The 20,025-nt window shown below is 52.6% G+C and overlaps 1 protein-coding gene across 13 annotated transcripts in view; it reads left to right on the forward strand.

The window, feature by feature from the left end:
- The window catches only part of TNIK (TRAF2 and NCK interacting kinase), a 156,834-nt gene that overhangs the window by 13,198 nt on the left and 123,611 nt on the right, over positions 1-20,025 (forward strand). For all 13 annotated transcript variants that reach the window (XM_040566547.1, XM_040566544.1, XM_040566540.1 and 10 more), the window contains exon 2: positions 12,644-12,709. In XM_040566547.1, the coding sequence (XP_040422481.1) occupies positions 12,644-12,709 (66 nt within the window). The remainder of the gene's footprint in view (positions 1-12,643; positions 12,710-20,025) is intronic.

A 20,025-nucleotide genomic window follows, 5' to 3' on the forward strand; every position in this document is an offset into this window, starting at 1 on the left:
CTGGCACTAGTGCTGCTGGTGTGAGCTGCTTACAGTGTTAGCTGAGGCAAGTGGGAAAAGTGGGAGAGGGTCAGGATGGGGTGACTCTTTCCTCCTCAGAAGACCTGAAATATTACCCTGCTTGTTCACAGCCAGTTATTTTCCAACTGGAAGTTTCTATTAATACCAGAAGAAGCCCTTTCTGTGTTTTAGTGCCCCACAAAGACCTCATAGCACTGAGGCAGGGCAGAGCAGGAGTCCTCTTGTGTGCAAGGCCCCGGGAGCTGAGGCTCTGGTCTTCATCTGCGGGAGCATCTGTGCCGGGTCTGGATTTACCCTATTTCCACATCCAGCTGTTGTAGGATAACAGTGATTTTTTTTTTTTTTTCTTTTCCTGTAGAGGGAAAGAATTAAAATTTTTCCCTAAGCACAGATGGGAATGCAGCGCTGCTCAGTTTGCCTGGGAGCACTGAAGAGGATGTCTCCCGGCTCAGCGGCCAGGGCTGCAGCTCCGCTCGGATTTACATCCACATCCGGAGACTCATAACTCTTTGCAGATGCTAATGAGGAGTTTACAGATAAGATCCCCTGTGAGGAAAGGAATGCAAGGATAGTCTTATACCAGGGGAAATCAAGGTGGGGGGGGGGGGTCAAGCATCTTGTCTACATTCACTTACAGGCGCTGCAGCCCTGGCAGAGCAGGGAGTAGAAGTCAGACCTTCTGGCCTCTCATCCTGTGTTGTAGTCATTAAACTATGCTCTCCTAAGATTAGATAAGGTGTGTTTTCAAAGCCAGCAAGAGTTGATGAGCAAATTCCTTCAATAAATGCTTTTCTTGTAGATTTGCCAACACAGAATGAGCTTTGGGACACTAGGGAAGGGAAAAAACTTGCAGGTGTCAATTTTCAGGGAGGAAATCAGATGGGAAGATAACTGACAGGTCAGAGTTCTTGAAAGAACCAACAAAAGTGAATTTGTGACCAAGACTAGCACACTAAAACAGGTAGCCATCAATTATATAGAGAAACATAAGACCAGTGCTGGGACTTGGAGCGAGAGTGATGTGAAGCCAGCTCTTATGTCCTGAGCAGCTGCGACGGGGGACCAAGGTGCAGCCCTGTTACTGACAGTAAATGCTTCAGAGCAGCCGTCAGTGGTGAGGATGGCACTCTGTATCTCTTCCTGTTTTAGAGTAAGTGATGTGGGAAACCCACGATTCAATCTTGCTGCCGGCAGCCTGCCACGAGTTTTAATATCGCTTGGCAATGTAGAGCTCTGACCGTGGTGAGACGTGGCGCAGGGGTTTGCTGCAGCCCTGAGATAGATGCTGACGTTAACAGGGTTTTGCCTCAGTATTGGGGTCCTGGTGGATCCAGTTGCAGAGCTCTGATTTTCTTACAGCGTGAACTGTAATAGTGTGGTTACCCAGACCTGGAGTGACAATTTGGTCCTGGCTTCGGAGTGCCTGCAGTCTGCACAGGCACGGATGGCTGGACTGGTTTCCCAGCAGGATGAAATACTCCTTTCCAATACATCGGGTGTTCGGAGGAGAAAAGGATTACCAGGGCATCTTGATTTCATAGTAATTTGTCTTCCTAGCTGTGGCCAGGGACTGTAAGGCAGACTGGAGCTCAGCTTTGCTGGATCAGGTGAAGTGACACAGGTGGGTGCAGCAGACAGCTCTGCTAGGATTTAGGGTGGCCCTGCAGAGCACTGGGTTGCGGCTGTGTTCAACAAGGCTTGGAGTGCACAGAGGGCAGCCGATCGACTCGTTGAGGACATAACACGGAGAGGAGAGCTCCGTGCAGGGGGCAGAAGTGGTGTCTTGGGCACTAACCTACAGAGCATTTGTCGTACTGCTTGTTTTACTGCCCGATGGAGTGTGTCGCTGCTGCTGCTCTTGCACGGGTGTGATTTCTGGTTATGGGCACCCTTATCTGGTTCTGTAGCCATTAATTCTTCATCTTGCCCACGTGGAAAGCTGTAAGTTACTTCATCTGATTTTCTTATCAGCTCTGACGTTTACTGTGTAGAATTCAAATTATTCTAGGAACTATAAAAGAGGGGACGGAGCCTGGGAATTGCAGGTAAAAAGTTGTTCCTCTTTCTGCACAGACCGGTGAGATTTAAATGGAGAGTGAAGAATCGCTACATTTGTCAAGCCAGGACTGAGCTCTTGATTGTGCATCACGTCTAGAAAAAAAAAGCACATTTTCCTGAGATTTCCTTTCCGTCCTTACTTTGTGCAACATTACCAAAACGCTCCTTTCGGCCCTTTAAACCCATCAATGTGCTTGTGAAAGATTCAGAAATGCTCAGGCTGAGTTTGCCTCACCATCGGTGGGCTGCATCCTTTCTGCGTGGCTTTGGTCCTGCTTCCTCCGTGCCGAGTAACTTGCACTCCCCGCGAGCTCTGCTTCAAAGGGTATGCCACCGTCTGGGAGGCTGACCCTCGCGGGCTCGCCGTTTCTTCTAACAGTAAGTATTTAAATGACATTGAGGCTGCTTACTGGAGCCTGCTGCTTTTTTAGTCATTAGCACCTCTGCGCAGAAAGAGCAGGCCTCCAGTAAGACCAGGCAGTGGTGGGGATGGCCAAGTGATGCTCAAGCGTGATCCTGCTGTGGAGTTGTCCAGCAGGAACGAAGCTGGCTTTGAGAGACCACCTCGAACGCTGTCCTGTGCAGTGATTCTGCCACCACGGGATGGTCTCTGAGCCTTCCTCGTGGCTGAGGAGAGGTGCCACGCGCTCTCCTTGCTTGGCGTGTCGAGGTCTGGCTGAAGTCTGGACAGGATTACAAGAAATTATCACGACTAACATTGTGCTGGTGAAAAAAGGTTAATAGAGGTGAATAATGACACAAGACACATGGGAATCAACATTTTCCTCCTTGGAGGCTGTAGATGTAATCCACTTAATATTCTGTGGAACACAAGATTAATTTTCTTCAGAATAATATATGTGAGGGCTTTTCTTCCCAGTTCGCTGGCAGAGGCATTGCCGCATTGCTGCAGCTGCGGGCAGGGAATTAGGGGGAAAGGATGCCGGCGACTTGCAGGGATCCAGAGGCAGCGAAATCTGGCTGGAGGAGATTGAGCTCCTCTCTCTGCTCCTCTCCCGAACACCTGGGCACGGAGCTGGTGCCTGCTGCATGTGGAGACCAGCCCCCGCCGTCACTTGTCCCCCTCCACGGTGTGCCTGTGCCGTGGTTTAGGCTCGCAGAGCTGCTCCGCTTTGCAGAGGTTCCTTTAAAATAACGATAAGCCAAAACCCCTGGTCTTCTTTTTCTTTCACGGGATGGAAAGAATGCAGCGACTTGCCAGGCCTAAAGAGGAGTAGATATAGGAGAAATAAATAAATCAAACTGATTTATTTTAAGTTGATTAATCTAATGTGTTTGTAGTTTTCTAAAATAAAATTTAGCCCTGGAGGTTTTCGCAAATCAAATAACAACAACAGCAATTAATTTAGGAGCAGTTGGGAGTGTTTCCCACCCCTTTGCACATCCCTACACCCACGTGATTAATTTCCCCGCTTATGGGCCCAATCCTGCTCGGGGTTGTGCAGCTCTCTCCTGCGGGATGGGGACGGGGGACTCGTAGAGCTGCCCCATGGAGGGCAGGGACGCCCGCAGGAGGGCTGGGCTGCTGCCGGGTGGCATTTCTCTGCTGAAAACCCAAGTGTTATGCGCCTCCCCGCTCTGTTTTCCCACTTTGTGCAGGTCTACAGCAGGCTGCTACCTGGGGTCTTGCTTGCAGGGCTTGCTTTGCTGCCGTGTGTGTTGTGCTGACGTTTCCGGCCTGCCTCCGTGAGCCGATAGAGCTGCAGTCCTAGCAAAGAGCATTCTGCTCGCAGAGGCCAGATAACGCCACGGCTCGCTCCAGGGAGGAGAGCTAGCAGAGAGCTCCGAGGGCAGGGAATGTCACGGGGCTGTAAGATGACAGGGAGCCGAACTGATCCCATAAAGCAGAAAGTGGTGCTTGGATGCACTGAGCGCCACGGTGACTTGTGGAGCAAAACCAGCTCAGACACGTGAGAGGTCCTTCTGCTTCGCCTTGGCTGAAGCACTGCTGTAGTACACATAGCACGTGAACTGCAGTGCAGTCCCTGCTCCCCGCCCCGTTTAGTAATGGGATTTAGAAGAAAAAGCAGCTCCCGGAGCCTACAGGAGCCTTTTACAACATGAGCCACCATGAAATACAGAAGTTTTGCTATGGGAAATACTTTACGACCTGGCAAAAAATTATTGTGAATCATTTCGGCGCGTGTGGATGGTCTGTGGCTGTCAGGCAGCTCTTCTGGCACGCGGCAGGCAGGATCTTGCTTCTCTTGCTGTGGGACCTCGTTCCCCCCAGTTTGAGTGAGGGTCTGTCAAGATCAGACGTTTGGGCTCCCTGGTGAGTCTGGCGTTACTCAACGGAGCTTGTGAAACGTAGGAAAAGGGTGTGAAGCCTTCCTCCCCCTCCCCTACGCCCTGTTAACTCCTGAGTGAGAAAGTTCTTTCTAGATTTGAGGCGTGTGACTTAACATATCCTTGACGTTTCTGATTTTTGCGTAACTTTGTCGTTTTGTCAAGACAATTCTATGACAGGCGTGTCCATAATGCCTGTATGGGGAGCTTGTGGAGCATCGTTGTGTTTTTTACAGTCTGCTGGCTGCATCTTGCAGACTTCTGCAGCTAGCGGGATGCTAAATAATGTGATGTGATTTGCACCCTGCTTTGTCCTTTTTTTGAAACAAAATGGGAGAGACGTTCTCCCATTTTGAGGTCATCTTCTGACCTCAAGGAAGGAGCAAGGCTGCCTTTCCTTGACGAAGGCAATCGCAGATGTCCGAGCTCGGTGGCCTCCTGTGGAGGCTGCTAGATCCAGACTCAGAAAGGTGCAGGCTGGCTCCCGAGCTGTCACCCCTGCAGACATCCCCCAGGCAAACCCACAAACGGGACCGGCTGTTGGAAACGCTGAATTTTGGCCTGCCTGCGAGAGAGGGCTCTCTGCTGTTGGTGCTGGGCTTGGCGGTGACCTCGCTTTTCAAACGTGCCTCTAGGAGCGGTGTGTTAAGAGGCTGCAGTTCCTGAAACAGCTGCTCTGGTAAGTAATTAAACCAGCTCCTCTGAGATCCCCTAAACCTTTGACAGCATTTACTAGTAGGTAGCAATTTCAGCTTGATGCAAACGTTTGCTGGCTGAGGTGAAACTCTTTATTTCTCAGAGGGATGAGATCTAAACATTTAGGAATAATATCTTATTGGTCTGAAACTGCAGATGAGTGACTTCCAGTGTGGAGAGTGTCCAGCTGCTGGGCTCTAATTGATATCTTGCATCCTAAGAAGTGTGGCACAATACTAGCGGTGACTTCAGATCTTCTGGGGACTATAGATATGATTTATAATTGGCTCTGTAGCTTTTTAGAGACTCTGAGCTTAGCCAGGCCTTTTATATATTGTCCTGCTGAAGTCGCGTGCTTGAATTAGGCATATGTTGAATTGGTGCCTGTGCTGGGGCCGCATTCATCCGGCACGGCGCTGAAAACGTCGGGGTTCGTTCGGCAGTGCTGCTTCTGCTGGGGCTCTGCACTGATCGACTTGCAGCTCTTCTGCATGAACAGCTTCTGTGAGCTGGAGGGAGGGCTTGTCGTACGGCTGCCAACAATTGTGGAGGCCTTCCCGAGGATCCACAGGATGTGCCGTAAAGGTTTTGAAGTGAGAGAGGATCGGACTTGTTTTAGATTTGGGGAGAGTCAAGCTTCAAATGAAGAGTAAGCGGAAACGCCTTGTGTCAAGGGTCATTGACTATCGCAGTCAACATCTTACCGTGATAAGACTTAGGGAGGTCAGATGTTGCTTCAAGTCAAAACCCACAGGCTGTTGCTTAAGGGACATCAGGAGTGGACGGAGGCACCTTGTGGCTGGTAACGCATGGCTCTGGCTTCTGTAGGAGTGCAGAAGAGGCTTGGACCCTTCTTGTGTTGGTTGGTGTACGTGTGTATCTACCTCATGGGTGGCTTTTTCCTAGACTAGGCTATTGTAGTGTGTCCTCCTGGAGGAAGGCTGCCTTCATGCCTGTCGGTGCAGTCACTGCTGTCCCTTACTAGCATCTCTAGCACAACCTGGGCTGTGGGACCCATTACATACAGTGGTACAAACGCGTTGTCTTGCTTTGGTACCTCGTTGTTTCCAGGTCTGTATGTGTTCTTAGTGCCCACGTGGTTTGTGTTTAGGGAGGGTGTGCCAACTGGTCGCTTTTCCTTTTGACACAGTAGGAAGGAGAAATCGGGTGAGAAGAACTCTCGTTTTATGTGTGCAAGTGCTAGGCTGTAAGCAGGACATCTGGAAAAGGTCAGTATATTGTAGCTTCGGTCATTTGGACCCAGTGGAACCACGTGGGACTGGACAGAGGGGTATGTGTGTGTGTATAGGTGGATTTTTGCTGTTCTTCCTTCAATAGAGTTGTTGGCTACACTTTTGGTTGTTAGCTACTAATCCACACTTATGTCTTAAATTGAAGGGGTAGTAGCTGAAGGAGTGATCCAGCTTTAGTGACTGAAATGCCCAATGTGGTCATTAGCTCTTCTTTAATTCCGTTGTCACCAGCTGTTTGGAGGCTGTAACGTTTTGGAAGGGAAGGCGGGCTGGAGCTCTACTCCAGCAAGAAGCTAGGGAGAGGAGCGTGGGAGGCCTGGGAGAGCTCGTGTGTGGTTTGGGTGGGCAAAGCACGGCGGTGACCCTCAGAGAGGGCTGGAGGGAGCAGCTCCTTGTGGGATGCTGGAGAGGAACGGCTCAGATGGGTTGGTACATGGGCTTCTCTCAGCTGTCAGGTGGAGAAATCCTTCTCCAGTTAATAGCTTAGCCTTCACAACAGTTTTCGTTATAGGAGCGTTGTTTCTTGCCTAACATCTTCACTTGAGATGTGGTGCTGGGTGTTCGGGGGTGAGGGAGGACAAACTGCTTCTTCAAAACGAAAACAAAACCCTCAGCAAGCTCCTCAGTGCTCTTCCAAGTAGAGCAGCTTGTATCGCTTGAGTAGGCAGGAGGTAGATGGCATTGATGATGGCTTGTCTTGTGAGTCTCTGGATGGGTGGGCGAAGGAGGGGAGAAGTACCGAAGCTGGGAGAAGACGTGAGATGAGGCAGTCCCAGTGAGCACTGCAAAGCGCCTGGTAGTCCAGCGTGGTTCTGCTTCGTTACTTGGCTTATGACCAAAGCAAAATATCCCCCAAAATACCTGTGCAGCCTGTTGAGGTTTTTTTCTCTGCTTTTATTAATGGGCGGGCTTAGGGGTACATGCGTGTGTTGGGAGCGCAATGATTGCAGCTCAAAAAGGTAACATCGCCAACCTCTTTCTCTGGAAGTTCCCAGTAACTCAGGATTTTATTGCCTTGGCCTTTGCCATCCTGCTTTGCTTGCTGTCGTCTGCAGCTATATAAGCAATCCTCTCCTGGCTTCTGCCCGTCGTCATATTACTCAGAAGGTTGTTAACTAGAAGAGCCTTGGAGACGGAGACAACTAGTTTATTATTAAAAAGAAACTCTGTCCTCAAGTACTCCTCCAAACCCTCCATTTTGCTCTAAACTGCATGCCGTTTGGGATAGCTTCCCCAGGGGGATGGGACCGTGTTCTGTCAGATCATACAAGCGCTTCAGTTCCCGCACAATGAGTGCGGTAGTGAGTTTGCAGAGGGAATACCAGTTGACTTCTTAGAGCTTGAGATTTTTCAGGTCCTGTTGTTGGGGAGATGTGCATGGCTGCCCACAAAGCTTCTGACTTTGCTAACGTGAAGTGTGGCTTCGCAGGGCACGGTGCAGCTTGGACGTGTGGTCCTGGGAAATACAGTCTGTGCAGGTACTCAGTGTGTGAGCTAAAGGCTTGCTCCTTTGTTTCGTACCCTCATTACTCACAGTGATGTTTTGCATAATCAGAAGCACATTAGCCTTATGACACTTTTATGTGTGGAATTCCATTGCTGAAGGGCTTCTCTGTCTCTCCTGCCTTTCTTAGTAAGGTCTTTTCTCATACTTTAAATTTATGAGCTTCCTCCCCTGGTTGGGGCTTGGTAGGGTAGGAAGGCTTGATGTTCTCCATGCAGTTGTGTGCAGGTATTATGTCTTAAAACCACTTGTGCTGAGAGTACTGCTCACCGCAGTCACGCCGAACTCCGTGGCATGGGGATACGGCTCTCCTGCGCACACTGCAGTGTGCTGTGACACTGCCGTTAGCTTACAAGAGCCGGCCACTCGGGCAGGATGACCCTTGGGTATTCCCCAGTGCCAAAATGCCATCCTGCGACTATGGGGACTCGTCTGAGCAGGGGCACCTGGACGCAGATGGAGCTCACCAGGTGTAGTGTTGAGGCCAGCAAGTCAACTGCTTCGTAAACCTGCTTCGGGTTCTTGAAAATGCCTGATCAGTTTAATGGGAACTCCCGGTGAGGCTGGTTTATTAGGGAGCTGTAAGGCAGAGGCTCGTAAAGTCGCGGTGTTTGGAAACGTTAGTTGCACGGGCTTTATTCGTAGTGGAGATGAAAAAACCCTCTCCTAGCGCCATGGCGTTGCATCAGCTAACTGGAGCCTGGGGATGCTCGTCGGCTACTAACCCGTAATGGTGCATTTCTTTCAGTTACACAGAGCGTTTTTCTTCTCTAGGGTTATAACATTTGCTTAATGACTGGTTATCTCCATGATTTTTGGCTGGAAGTTGTCATTAGCTGCTCAGAACTGGGGGAATAAGTGCGCAATGATTACAGAGGCTCTGATCTCTCATTTCCCCTCCTGTGCATTCACAGCAATAGTGGTTTAATTGGTGTGCCCCTCGGTTCCCCATGAGCATCTCTCCCCTGTCTCCTCACATAACCCTTTCTGCTAAATACCTTCTGTGCATGTGCTGGAGGGGATCAAAATTAGGCTCCTGCAAGGAGAAGAGGCGGGCTGGGCACGCAACCCGCAGACAAATGCTTCCATCCTTCCCCTGGTGTTTGTGGGTATCTGCCTGGCCGTATTTAGGGACAGGTCACGAGCGATCCGCTGACTCTGTCTCTGCCACAGATGAGCACCTGCAGCCCTCAGCCCTTAGCTGGCGTAGCCCTGCACGTGGTCACTGCTGTTTGAAGTCTCCCGGTGGCTCCTGTGCTTCTCGGGCTCGCTGAAACACGGCGGTGCCGGCAGCGACGCCGTCCTGCGGGGCCTGCGCTGTGCTGAGCGGAGCCATTTTAACGAGGAGAATGTTCCTGCTGTGAGCCCAACTGCCGCTTGCCTCACGCCGATAAGTCCTTCCGAAAGGATGTGTGTGCTGGTGCTGGAGTTTGGAGGCGTTCTGCTTTATCATCTGTATACAGAAGTCCCTTTTCTGACAACGCAACGGTTTTAAATATACTGCTTATTGAAACGCAGGGGGCATTTTCCCATGGTATTACTGGAGAAGACTGCTCTTGCCTCGCTCCATGTCTCACACCGTTTTCAGCCACTCGGACTTTGATACCACCGATTTTCGTGGGCATTGGGTCAGGAGTGTAAGAATTCCCCCTCGAACTTCCGCCTGTCCTGGCGCAGCTGCAGCAGTGGGGTCGGATCCTGGCGAGCAGGGCTCGGCGCCGGCCCGTCCTGGCCAGAGGACCCCCGGCTCTGCCCAGCCTTCACCACGGGTGCTGCTACCTAAATATTTCCTTTCCCACCCCCAGCTGAGCGATCTTGCTGGGCGTTTTGTTGCTCTGGAAGAGCCTGAGGACCAGGCTCGCCGTGTGCTGGCAGGAGCACGGGGCCAGGGCAGGCAGCTGGAGCAGCGCGATGCGAGGGAGCTGTTCTCATCTGCAGGCCTTTAAATGAACCTGCTCCAAAATCAGCCCCGCAGAGCACCCACCCACTGCAATGCCGGGGTGCTGGGGTCCCTGAAACCCAGCCCCGAGTCGTGCTGGGCATTGCCCCTGCCTTTCTGCCCCCTCCTTTGTTCCAGGGCCGGGAGGGGGAAGGAGGGACCGGCTCCTGCTCCGTCTGTAGACGGCTCTCAGCGGTGCTGTGGTAATGCAAACCGTTTTCTGCCCGAAGCTCACGTAGGGCTGAAAATTATTCCTGGGTTTGTCTTAAACGCCGGTTCTCTTCCTCAATTTTAAAAAGCGCAGCTTCTTCCGGTAGCCCTAAATGATCAGCCACATCGTGTCTGTCTTTCCCTGTTATTTCTGAGCTGATTTCTTTACTGAAACATTTAAACCAAATAAAAGAAAAAAGGAATCTATAGCCTTTGTGAGGACAGTGGGAGGAAACAGGGCACGGTACCTCTGCGGGCAGGGGCAGGCAGCCTGGGCAGCGTGAGCAGAGAGCCCCGGGGCCGCTGCCAGCAGCCGCGCAGCGCCCGTATCTGCAGCCCGGGCTATATTTGGTCTGAGATTGCTCCTGCCTGGCCGGGGTTGGTCCCCAGCCAGGCCTCTGCGCCCTGGTTTTCTTTTCCCCGGCTAGGTCCGAAGCCCCCGTTGAGCACACCGCCCTGTTTGCCTGCCTTCTGTGCCCATCCCCTGGGGCTCCGCAGGGGTGGCCGCGTCCCCCAGGTGCCGGGGTCAGCCCCCAGCGGCCTGTAAGGTGCAGAGCTCATCCCTGGGCGCGAGCCAGCTCAGCGGAAAGGAGGATTTCTCCCTGCCCTGTCCTTTGGGTGTGCTTCCTTGGGTGGCTGTTGGCAACACGCTGCTCCTGGGCACGGGCAGAGGCTGTCTGGGAGCAGCGCTGGCCCCCCAGCGCCCACTGCGTGGGTGAAAGCCGCGCGAGGAGGAGCAGCAGCAGCAGCAGCAGCAGCAGCGCTGGGAGGAGCGAGCACCCTCCTCTCCCTCTGCGTTCCCGGCGTGTTGCTAGGGCTGCGCTCAAATCCTGCCCGTCCCCACCAGCAGGAACTGCGCCGTGGCTCGGCGAGCAGCCCCGTTACCTTGACAATGCTTCCCCGTGGAAATGCGGGGAAGAAAGAAGCGTGGTGGTGGTGGGGAGGCACGGCTGCCATGTGCAGCCTGGCCCTGAGGTCCTGCGGCCGTGCATCAAACGAGCTGGGATAAACCTGGCGGAGCTGGGTGAACGAGGGGTGGCCCCGGAGGGCAGCAGGGGGGACTCTTGGGTCTGAGGTTTGGGAAGTGGTCGGAAAACGTGTTAGACAAAATGGTTCTCGTTATCAGAAATGGCCAGCTGCTTCCTTCTCCAAGCCTCCTGATCATCTGCCCTAGGCACAGCTTTCTTCTCTCTTAATCTCCCAGTGAATATTCAAAAATAGATATACTTGTAGCACTTGAAGAGCCTCTTTCAGAGTTGTTTCAGCACTGCGGAGAATAACCCTAAGGAAAGAAATTCAAGAAATAAACAGCAGCTGCTGTCATCCCTCCCCTCCTCCTTACCCAGTTTGTTCAAACTCGGTGCACTGCTTCCCTTTCCCCATCTGCTTTTGGGGAGAGCTGCCCTTGGTCTGCTCTAGCTGGTGGATGGCAGCTTTGGGGTCCAATTTCATTTGGTTTTGCCCATACTACTTCTCAGGGCTTTCAGCCCTGCAAATCACAAAGCTGCACCGATAGGGAAGATGTATGAAGGCAAGATGCGGTGTTCCTGCGTGTATGGAACATCTCCTGGGCTGGGAGAAAGGCAGCTCAGGCACGTCAGGCTCGAATTAACTTACTTGTGGCGCTACTAGACGTTGAAGCTAGCGTCTCAGCTGCTCACAAAGACCCAGTGTTTGACTTCAGGGCCCAGACGTCGTTCTGAGTTGAGCCCGGCTTTGTAATGAATGAAACCTCTCTTTCCATAACCTGGCACGGTGACGGAGGGCCCCCCTCGCCTGTCTCCCAAGGAATGCTTCTGAAGGCTGCTCTTCCTCCTCCTGTGGCAGAGCTGCTGACCCGCCCGGCTGCATCCTGTCAGACCGCAGGTACCTTTGCTCACTGGGACTCCGAGTCATTTCATAGCAGAAGTGATTCAAAACCCCGCAGAGCCTCCGAGTGCCACCTGCAGCTTGGTGGCTTTTGGTGGCCCAAATGTCCTGTGAGGCCGGGTGAGAAGCAAGCAGGGAGGGAGGACAACCCGTGGGCGGGCTGAAAGGGAGCAGAGCCCACCTGGTTTGTGGGGGATCGCACGGACCCAGATGGAGGGGTGAGTGTGGGGAGAGGAGGAGGAGCAGAGAAGCATAAATAGAGCTTCTGGACGGGGAAAACCCAGCGAGGGGAGAAAATAGCAGCGCCGGTTTATTCTTTCCCCACCCTCCCTTGTACCTCGTAGCGAATGTTGGCTTCGGGCAGTGCCGGTGCGTGCTCTGCTACGTGTGCATGTGTGTGACCGCTGCCTGGACAGCGGGGCGAAGGGGTGTGCGGGGCTTCTGGGTGTGCTTCGGTGCCAGCTTCCAGGTCTGTGTGTCCTCTTGTGCTTATCGGACAGGCCAGAAGGTTAACGGCCAGGATGCGCCAGGCCTCAGGGCAAGCGACACAAATGCTGCTGGGACCTGGCCCCGCAGGGCTGGTGCGGGGCTGGCTCGCCACACGGGGTGGATTAACGCCCCTGCTCAACATTACTGTGATGCTGCTGATCCCTGGGCTGTTTGAGAACTTTAACATGTTCAAAACGTTTGTCAGAAAAACATCGGTCTCTCTTTATAGAATGCTTATTTTTTGAAGAATTAGAAGTACAGCTTATTAAATGCTTTTTCTTCCTTTCCTCCTAGGATCCTGCAGGAATCTTTGAGCTGGTGGAGCTTGTTGGCAATGGCACGTATGGGCAAGTCTATAAGGTAAGGCTACGCCGGTGTCTGAAGTGATCCTGGTCGCCTTGGCCGTGTGCTGAACATGGGGCATCCCACTGCACCAGCCTCGTTAGGTTCCAGCAGTGTCAGGCCTGACAAAAACCTCGCTGGACTTTGGCTTTTTGTCATGTGCTCGAGGTCTGCGCAGCACGTGGAGCTCCTACCATAGCAATTTGTACTACCTCTGAAGCTGTCGCTAAAAAATGGATTGCTTTCTTTGCCTCTCCCCCCAGTCGCTTTTTATGGATCCTGTGATGAGTGAGGGAGCGGGGAGTCTGGGGTTTCATAGATAAATCTCTTCAGAAGAGCTGTATCATGGTCCAGGAGCCTGCTCAGGCTGGTGCTCTGCCGGGACCGTGGGGCTATAGCACGCAGGCTGGCTGCCGCTTGCTGCTCGGCAGAAACCTGCTGCCGGAGGACAACCACGGCGCTCAGTAGGTTTGCTTTCAAGCTCCTGCAAACGTCTGGCAGCAGCTCTCCAAATGGGAGTACAAAGGAGACTGTGGAGAACAAAATGAGAAACCCAACAGCTCCTTTCCTGAAATGTTTAAAGTGTCCGTCCTTTGCTAAAGCACATCACCTGTCCCGATCACCTCTTGGCGTGAGGGAATTCCAGAATTTGTAATCTTGGTGGTTTTTTTGTTGTGGATGATTCTTGTGGGGTCAGCAGGGGTTGAATTATTTTGGAGTCTGGGCTTATCTGCGCTTAATGTATGCTGTAAACATGTTTCTTGGCAAGTTGCGCGTGGAATTTGCTGAATATTTCAGGTCTGCTGGCAGATAGTAACCCCATGGGCCCCATTCTCCAAAGATTTGTGTGTGTGGGCACTAGATCTGTATTTACATTGCACTTGTGCGTGTGTGCACACAGAGATCCCATTTGCCTGTCTTGCCCACGTTCCCTTTCGACAATAGAAAGGAGTATATCCACGTGCTCTGCCTTGGTCAGCGGGAAGGCACAACTCTTGCCTGTCACGCGGTGAAAGGCAGCGAGCTGGCCCTAATGAAGAGGAGAAAAGGGTGCTTAGAAAGCCACCTGTCAGGAGCGATTTGTTCTGATCCTGGTCTCCCCATCCTCCCGCTGCCGCGGGCTAATTCCATCAATTCCACGACAGAAGGATTGAAGTGAACCGAGGGTGAACCGCAACTTCTGGGGTTGAAAACGTGTCAAATTTTGAACTGGAATAACTTGAAAACCAAACAAAACAGCCCCCCCTCAAACCCCTTCTTACCAAGGCTATATTCCGGGAGCCTTCCCCTCGGTGCTCGCCCCGGGGCTGTGTTCCCCGGAGGATGGTGGTGGCCGTGGTGCCGTTGCTCGCTCTCGGGCGCGGAGGCCAGCCCCGGGAGCTGGGCTCGGACCTGTTTTTCTTCTCAGCCACTAAAATAATGGCAGAGGGTGACCTAATTTTAACTTAGGCATATTTCTAACAATCAGTGGAAACTATGCACCTTTAATGGCCTTTTGAAAGTGTCGTGTTTTTGTGGAAAGCAGAAAAGGGAAATAAACTATCTAATGTTTGCTCTGCTCTTCGCACAGCTCCGCTGCGCGCGTTTCCTGTTGCAGTGGTTTGTTTGGTGCCTCTATGTATGATCGTAAAGGGGGGGAGAACCATCCAGAAGCGTTCAGCTGTAGGCTTTTGGGGAGGTAATATATTCTGAACTCTCCAGTGTTTCTTTTTCTCCTTCTCGTGCAAAGAAAATCCTCCTTTTCGCTGTTTTTAATGTGCCGGAGCAATCAGATTGTCCCGGTGTGATTCACTCGCTGGCAGTGCCAGGCAGGATGGTGACTGGGAGGGGAAAAAAGCTGCTGTCCAAACCCAATTAGTAAGTGTTGAGGTAGGAATTCAGGTTAAGGCTGAGTTCAGATTCTCTTCAACTGAAGTCTTGGAGTTGTATCCACTTTATAAACAGAAGAAGACTTTGATAGAAAGCATACGTAACTGTTTATGGTGTCCCACCCTAAAACCTAGCACGGAAATAAGATCTCTGCGATTCTTTTCCTCCAGATACCACTGCTGTATTTATCTCTTAAAGCAAAACAAATGGATCGGTTTTCAAGACGCTTAGACCTTCTGGCTCCCTTCGAAAAAAACACGTTTGAGGTTGCCCTTACCTAGGAGCAAAAGGTCTCCAAGCAGTCACATCCCCTGGACAGCTTAGAGGTCAACAGCAAGGCTGTTTGGGGTCCCCGGTGCTTGGAGGACCTGGTGTGGAGGTGCACAGCTCAAGGGAGAGGGCGCAGAGCCGTACATCGGTGCGACCCGAAGGCCGCGGAAGTCCTCCTCGGGACGTGTCCTTCTGCCCCAGCTCTGGCCACAACCAGCAGTAACTGCAGAGAGAACGTTCCTTGCTCAGCGAGCTCTTGTGACTAGCTTGGGTTTTATTTTAACGAGAGACCGCGCTGGTGATGGTTTCTCTCTCTAATTGAATTGGAAGCTGTTCTTTATTTTCTAATAATCCTGCATCTAATGGTACGGATTGTAAATTGTCTTTGATAAAGGGCTGAGATCTTGCTAGCTCCAGTGCAAGGCATTGTTGAGCTATGGGATTTTTGTGTTCCTGGCTTTTTTTGAACGCTTAAAGAAATGGCTAACAGATACACAGTGCTTTGGACTTCAGGAATTAAGCCGTTGCCTTGCTGTTTTTAGCAGGTAGCTGATGACTGGAAACAAAACTGTAAATGCAGAAGTCGCAACGACTTTTGATAACGCTTTAGAGCATTATTGGAAGTGTGAGGGAAGGCTTTTTGTGTTGCAGAATATTATTATTACCGTTTATCTCTGCTTTGCATTAGAGAGCAAGCTAAAAGGCCTTGCATACTGAGCATACTTACACTGCCTGAATAAATCACACCGTCGGGGCTGCAACTGCTGGCATGCTGACCACCACTGAACACGTGAGCTGAAAGGGAAATAACACCAGATTCCTCACAAACACCCTCCCAGCGGGTTGGTGCAAGGCTGCAGGAAGACATTCAGCGGGCTGGTTATCGTGCGCTGAATATGTCACAAAATAAAGCGATCCCCCCATGTTTTTAGGCAGCTGTTTTGGTCACTCCGGGAGTCCCCTGTCAATGTGCAGCAAGGTGGGAGCAAACTCCTGGAGCAAACTTGTGCTCAGCATCACTCGGGTACCCAGCATCACCACGGCAGGGTTTTGATGCCGGTCTTCTCAACATTAAACCAAAAAATAAAAACCGGTAGGTAGGTCAGATGGTAACCATTAACGTTCTCATTTCGCATATGGTTTTACAGCGTTGAACAGGGAGGTGAATGACGCTAGGACTGCGTACTCCTGCAGCCTCCCAACCCCACCAGGAGGGCGACGTGTGCTAACACCAAGCGTGCTGGCTTTGCTGGGTGCGCTGGGGATGTGGCTCTCCGTTTGCAGCTTTAGGGAGGCTTTTATTTTACAGGGTACAAGATGCGGCACTATGGGCTGGCTCCATAACTGCACAATAACTATTGATTGTTTAATTAGCTGGTAAATGCCACATAATCGCTAAGCCGTTACACAGCCTCGTTCTGCGCTCTCGTTCAGGGCGCATGGGACTCATGGCCATGGTCCCTGTGCACGCTCCTCCGCTGTCACGGGTGGCAGAGGGAGCAGCACTGGGGACACCGCGGGGTGCCGCCGGCCATCACCTGGCCGCAGGGCGTCCCTGCCCCTGCCAGCCATCGCCGTGCCTTTGAGTACCAACATGGGAGCATCTGCTGGGAGGAAAAGTGTTTTGGAAGCTTAGGTTTGAAGCCCAGTTTTCATTCCGGTTTTTGCTTTCAGGCCCAAGCTAGGTGGCCGTTTGCCCCATATGGGGCAAAAGGATGAGGAAATGCATCCCAGGGTCTTCTGTCAGTTCTTTTATTCGTTACCCAACTTGTGTTTGCCAGAACAGATTCATCTGGAGGTGAACCCCCAGTTCGGTCCAGTAGATGAAGATGTTGAGGTTCAGGGGTATGAGAAAGTGAAAGAAGTATTTTGAAATTCAAAAAGCCACGTGTGGCTGCCTCCTGGTGATGGTGTCCCTGAGTCTGCAGATGCCAAAAGAGCTGGGATAACGTGGTCCTGCCCTCCCTGGTGCTGGTTGTGTGCTTCCACGGTACCCAGCGTGTCCCCAGCTCTGTGTGCTCCCTGGGCATTGCTGTGCATCCCCCTGCTGAATGAGTAGCTGGTGGATATGCTAAAGAAAGGCAAAGATTTTTTTTTTCTCTTCTTCTATGCTTTTTGGAGGGGAGGTGTAAGAGAAGAACTCACGTGCAGGCTTGCTCCGTGTTCAGCCTGCCCGTGGTCTGGCTCAGCCCTGGTGGGAACAGAGACTCTGCAGGTTCCCAGGTCATTACTAGCAGTTCAAATAATTAGCTTGAGTCGAGAATGACATTAATTGTTTTTAATAATCAGCTGTTTTATTGTCTCTCTGAAAGACTGATGGTCAATAGTTTGATAATTAATCGCTGTTGCTTCTAGCCCAGTGGAAGAAGTTACCACGCTGCACAAAATTATCGTTTCCTGCGGATTGTTGCTGTAAAGAATTAATCCTAGCCACGTACACAGCTTTTACGGCTGAGGGCCGACTGCTGTGACTTGCTCGAGAGGCCGTGCTGCACGCACGCAAGCTGCAGGCGCTGCTCCTGGGCTGATTGCTGCCGCTGCCCCTCTCCTCTGGGCGCCCGTCCTGCAGTCCCCGGTGACCCACAACACCGGCACCCGCTGTCCTGGGCCGCTGGGGTACACAGAGCCCCGAGCTCCCCGCACCCCTGGCCCACAGCAGCCAGCTGTTGGGTTTGAACGAGCTTATTAAGCATTTGCCTTTTCCCACCTCCTCGTAACACCTGGTTCATTTCATTAAACTTGAGCCAGAGGTGTTTGTCCAGCACCATATCCTTTGCTTGCGGTCCCTTTTTGGTTCCAGCCTCTTCTTCAGAGCCTGCTTTTGCTGCATGTGGGTGTGTATCTGTCCCTTGGCACGCTCTGATGGTCGCTGCAGATGAGGCAAATGTATCAGGGTGTCAGCACTCTCTGGTTTGGGTCGTTCCCCAGCTTTCCGTATAACAACTTGGGGCCTGCTCCATAGGGCTGAAATGGGAAAACTCCTTGCCTGTGCCTTGTTGGGAAAGCAGAGCAGATAAAGCAGGAAGGATCAGATGTGCCCCATCCAGGGCTCTTCTTTCACTGGTGGTTGTGGTGTGGCTGGGACCCTTCACACCCGTGTCCAGGTACGGGGTCAGCACGGGGGACGCCTGCCCCACGAGGCAGCTCTGCATCCTCAAGGTCACACAAGGGCTGTGCGACTGAGCATACGGCTGACAAGCTGCTGTATAACCCTTCCGTATCACAAGCACGGCATTACATAGTGAGCCACTGCTGCTGCTGGGATGGCTGCTTGTGTCGGGGAGCCCGACGGGGTCACCCCTTCTTATGGGGCCACCGGCTTGCGGGATGGTTTTTGTGCTTTAGTCGGTTCTTACTGGGCTGCGGGAAGGGGCTGGGCTGGCACGCTGATGCATGGTAACGCATGCTGGCTTTATCGGAGGGTGAAAAACAGTGACCTCGATTTATCAGCTTCCCTGTGATGTTGGATTATCTTTGGAAGAAAAAGTCCTTCCCTTGCTGCCGCAAATTGTGTGTGTATTTCTGAAACGGGGCCTGCTTTTGGCCACACGGGCAAGGAAGCCTGAACTGGAAAATGCTTAAAATGATGTTTCACTTAGGGGAAGAAAAAAAAAAAAAAAAAGAAAGGCTTTGTTACCAGAGCAACTGGTACATCTTGTGCTGCTTCGTTTCTCTGAACCACACAGAGCACCCTCCGCCCGCCCGCCCTCCCCGCAGGAGCCAGCCCCCACACACCTACACACCAATATGTCACGGTGACTTCTCGCCGGCTGAATAAGGGAAGGGAAAGGTGCTTCTTGCACTGCGGCCGCTTACAAAAGGTGATTCAGAATGTTCCTGCGTTAATTTATCGTCCCCCCCGTTCATCTCCATCCCCTCCGCAGTCCGTGACGGGGCAGGGCGGGCGCAGTGCCCGTGGCGCTGGCCGCTCTCCTCGCGCTGCTGCGCGCTCTGCTTCGCTCAGCGCTGCGCAGCCTCGCCAGGCAAGAAGCCATCCGCAGTGGCACGGGGGAAAAAAGCTCCCTTTGAAGACGCCGAGCCAAGCCAGCGGCGCCGCAGGAGGCGGTGGCTGGCCTCGCGGGGCTGGTCGGGTGCCAGGCGTGGGTTCGGGCAGGGAGAGCCCTCTGCTCGTCTCGCTGGGGTTAGAGGATGCTCTGTGCAGGCAGGCGCCCTGCAGAGCTCTCGGTCAAGCACCGTTTGGCCACAGGAACGACCAGACTAGGAGCTCAGACCTGTCTTGGCAGGACAGCAGGGGAAGGCAAGGGTGTAGATGCTCGTAGCGGCGTTTGGCAGTGAAATCTGTGACACCTTGCTGCCTGGAGGTCTCCACGCCTGCTGGGAGAACCTCGGTCTGTGGGGTGAGAGAGGTGTCCACTGCCCTTGCTTTGGGGCTGCTCTGGGGATCGCTCAGTCCCTTCGCTTTGGGGCTGTTCCTGGGGATGTCCCTACAGCCACCAACCTGCATCGAGGGCACGGGGGGATGCTCAGAAAACAGGCAGCTTTTCAGAGCTGGGGGCATGCCCTGCGCAAGCCTGGCTCTCCTGTTCGGGAGGTGCAGCTTCCCAACCTGAGGCTTGCAGAGCTCTGGTCGCTAACACCACAGAGCAGTTTGTTACAGCAGCATGGCCACGGCCAGCGGGTGAGGTTTGGTTGCTGCAAGGCCTGGGTGGATTATAAAATAATTTCCTGTTAGAACATGCTGATCTGACGGTAACCCTGGGCTGCAGGGAGGCGAATGAGGAAGATCTCGCTGGAAGAAGAAGCTGGTGCGTGCTGGTTGTTGTTGTTGACTCGTTCATGATATTTAACGAGTATCAGGTTAGTGATTTAGAGCCTGGTGTGGCGTACAGGAAGCCTAGTGCTGAGTCCTGCGGCTGCTAACTTCTCCACTGGCCTTTGCTGAATCACTTCTCTCCCCTCCTCTGCCCTGCCTGTCCCCAGCCCTCCCCTGGCATCAGGAGCAGTGCGGGTGCTCTGCGGGCAGCGGAGGCCACTTATAGGGAGCTGCTGTGTCAGGGGCAGCTGTTAACAGTGTTTTGCAAGCACAGACTCGGGCATGAGGCTGGTTCAGGGGGAGCTGATGCAGCAGCCACAGCACCAACCAAGCAGCCAGACCACCAGTTTGGCTGCTGCCGGCAAGATGCACAGTGCCACCATCTCCGTTAACAGCCAAGAAAACTCCTCTACACGATGTC

The sequence above is a fragment of the Cygnus olor genome, chromosome 9, assembly GCF_009769625.2.
Source record: "Cygnus olor isolate bCygOlo1 chromosome 9, bCygOlo1.pri.v2, whole genome shotgun sequence".
Lineage (NCBI taxonomy): Eukaryota > Metazoa > Chordata > Aves > Anseriformes > Anatidae > Cygnus > Cygnus olor.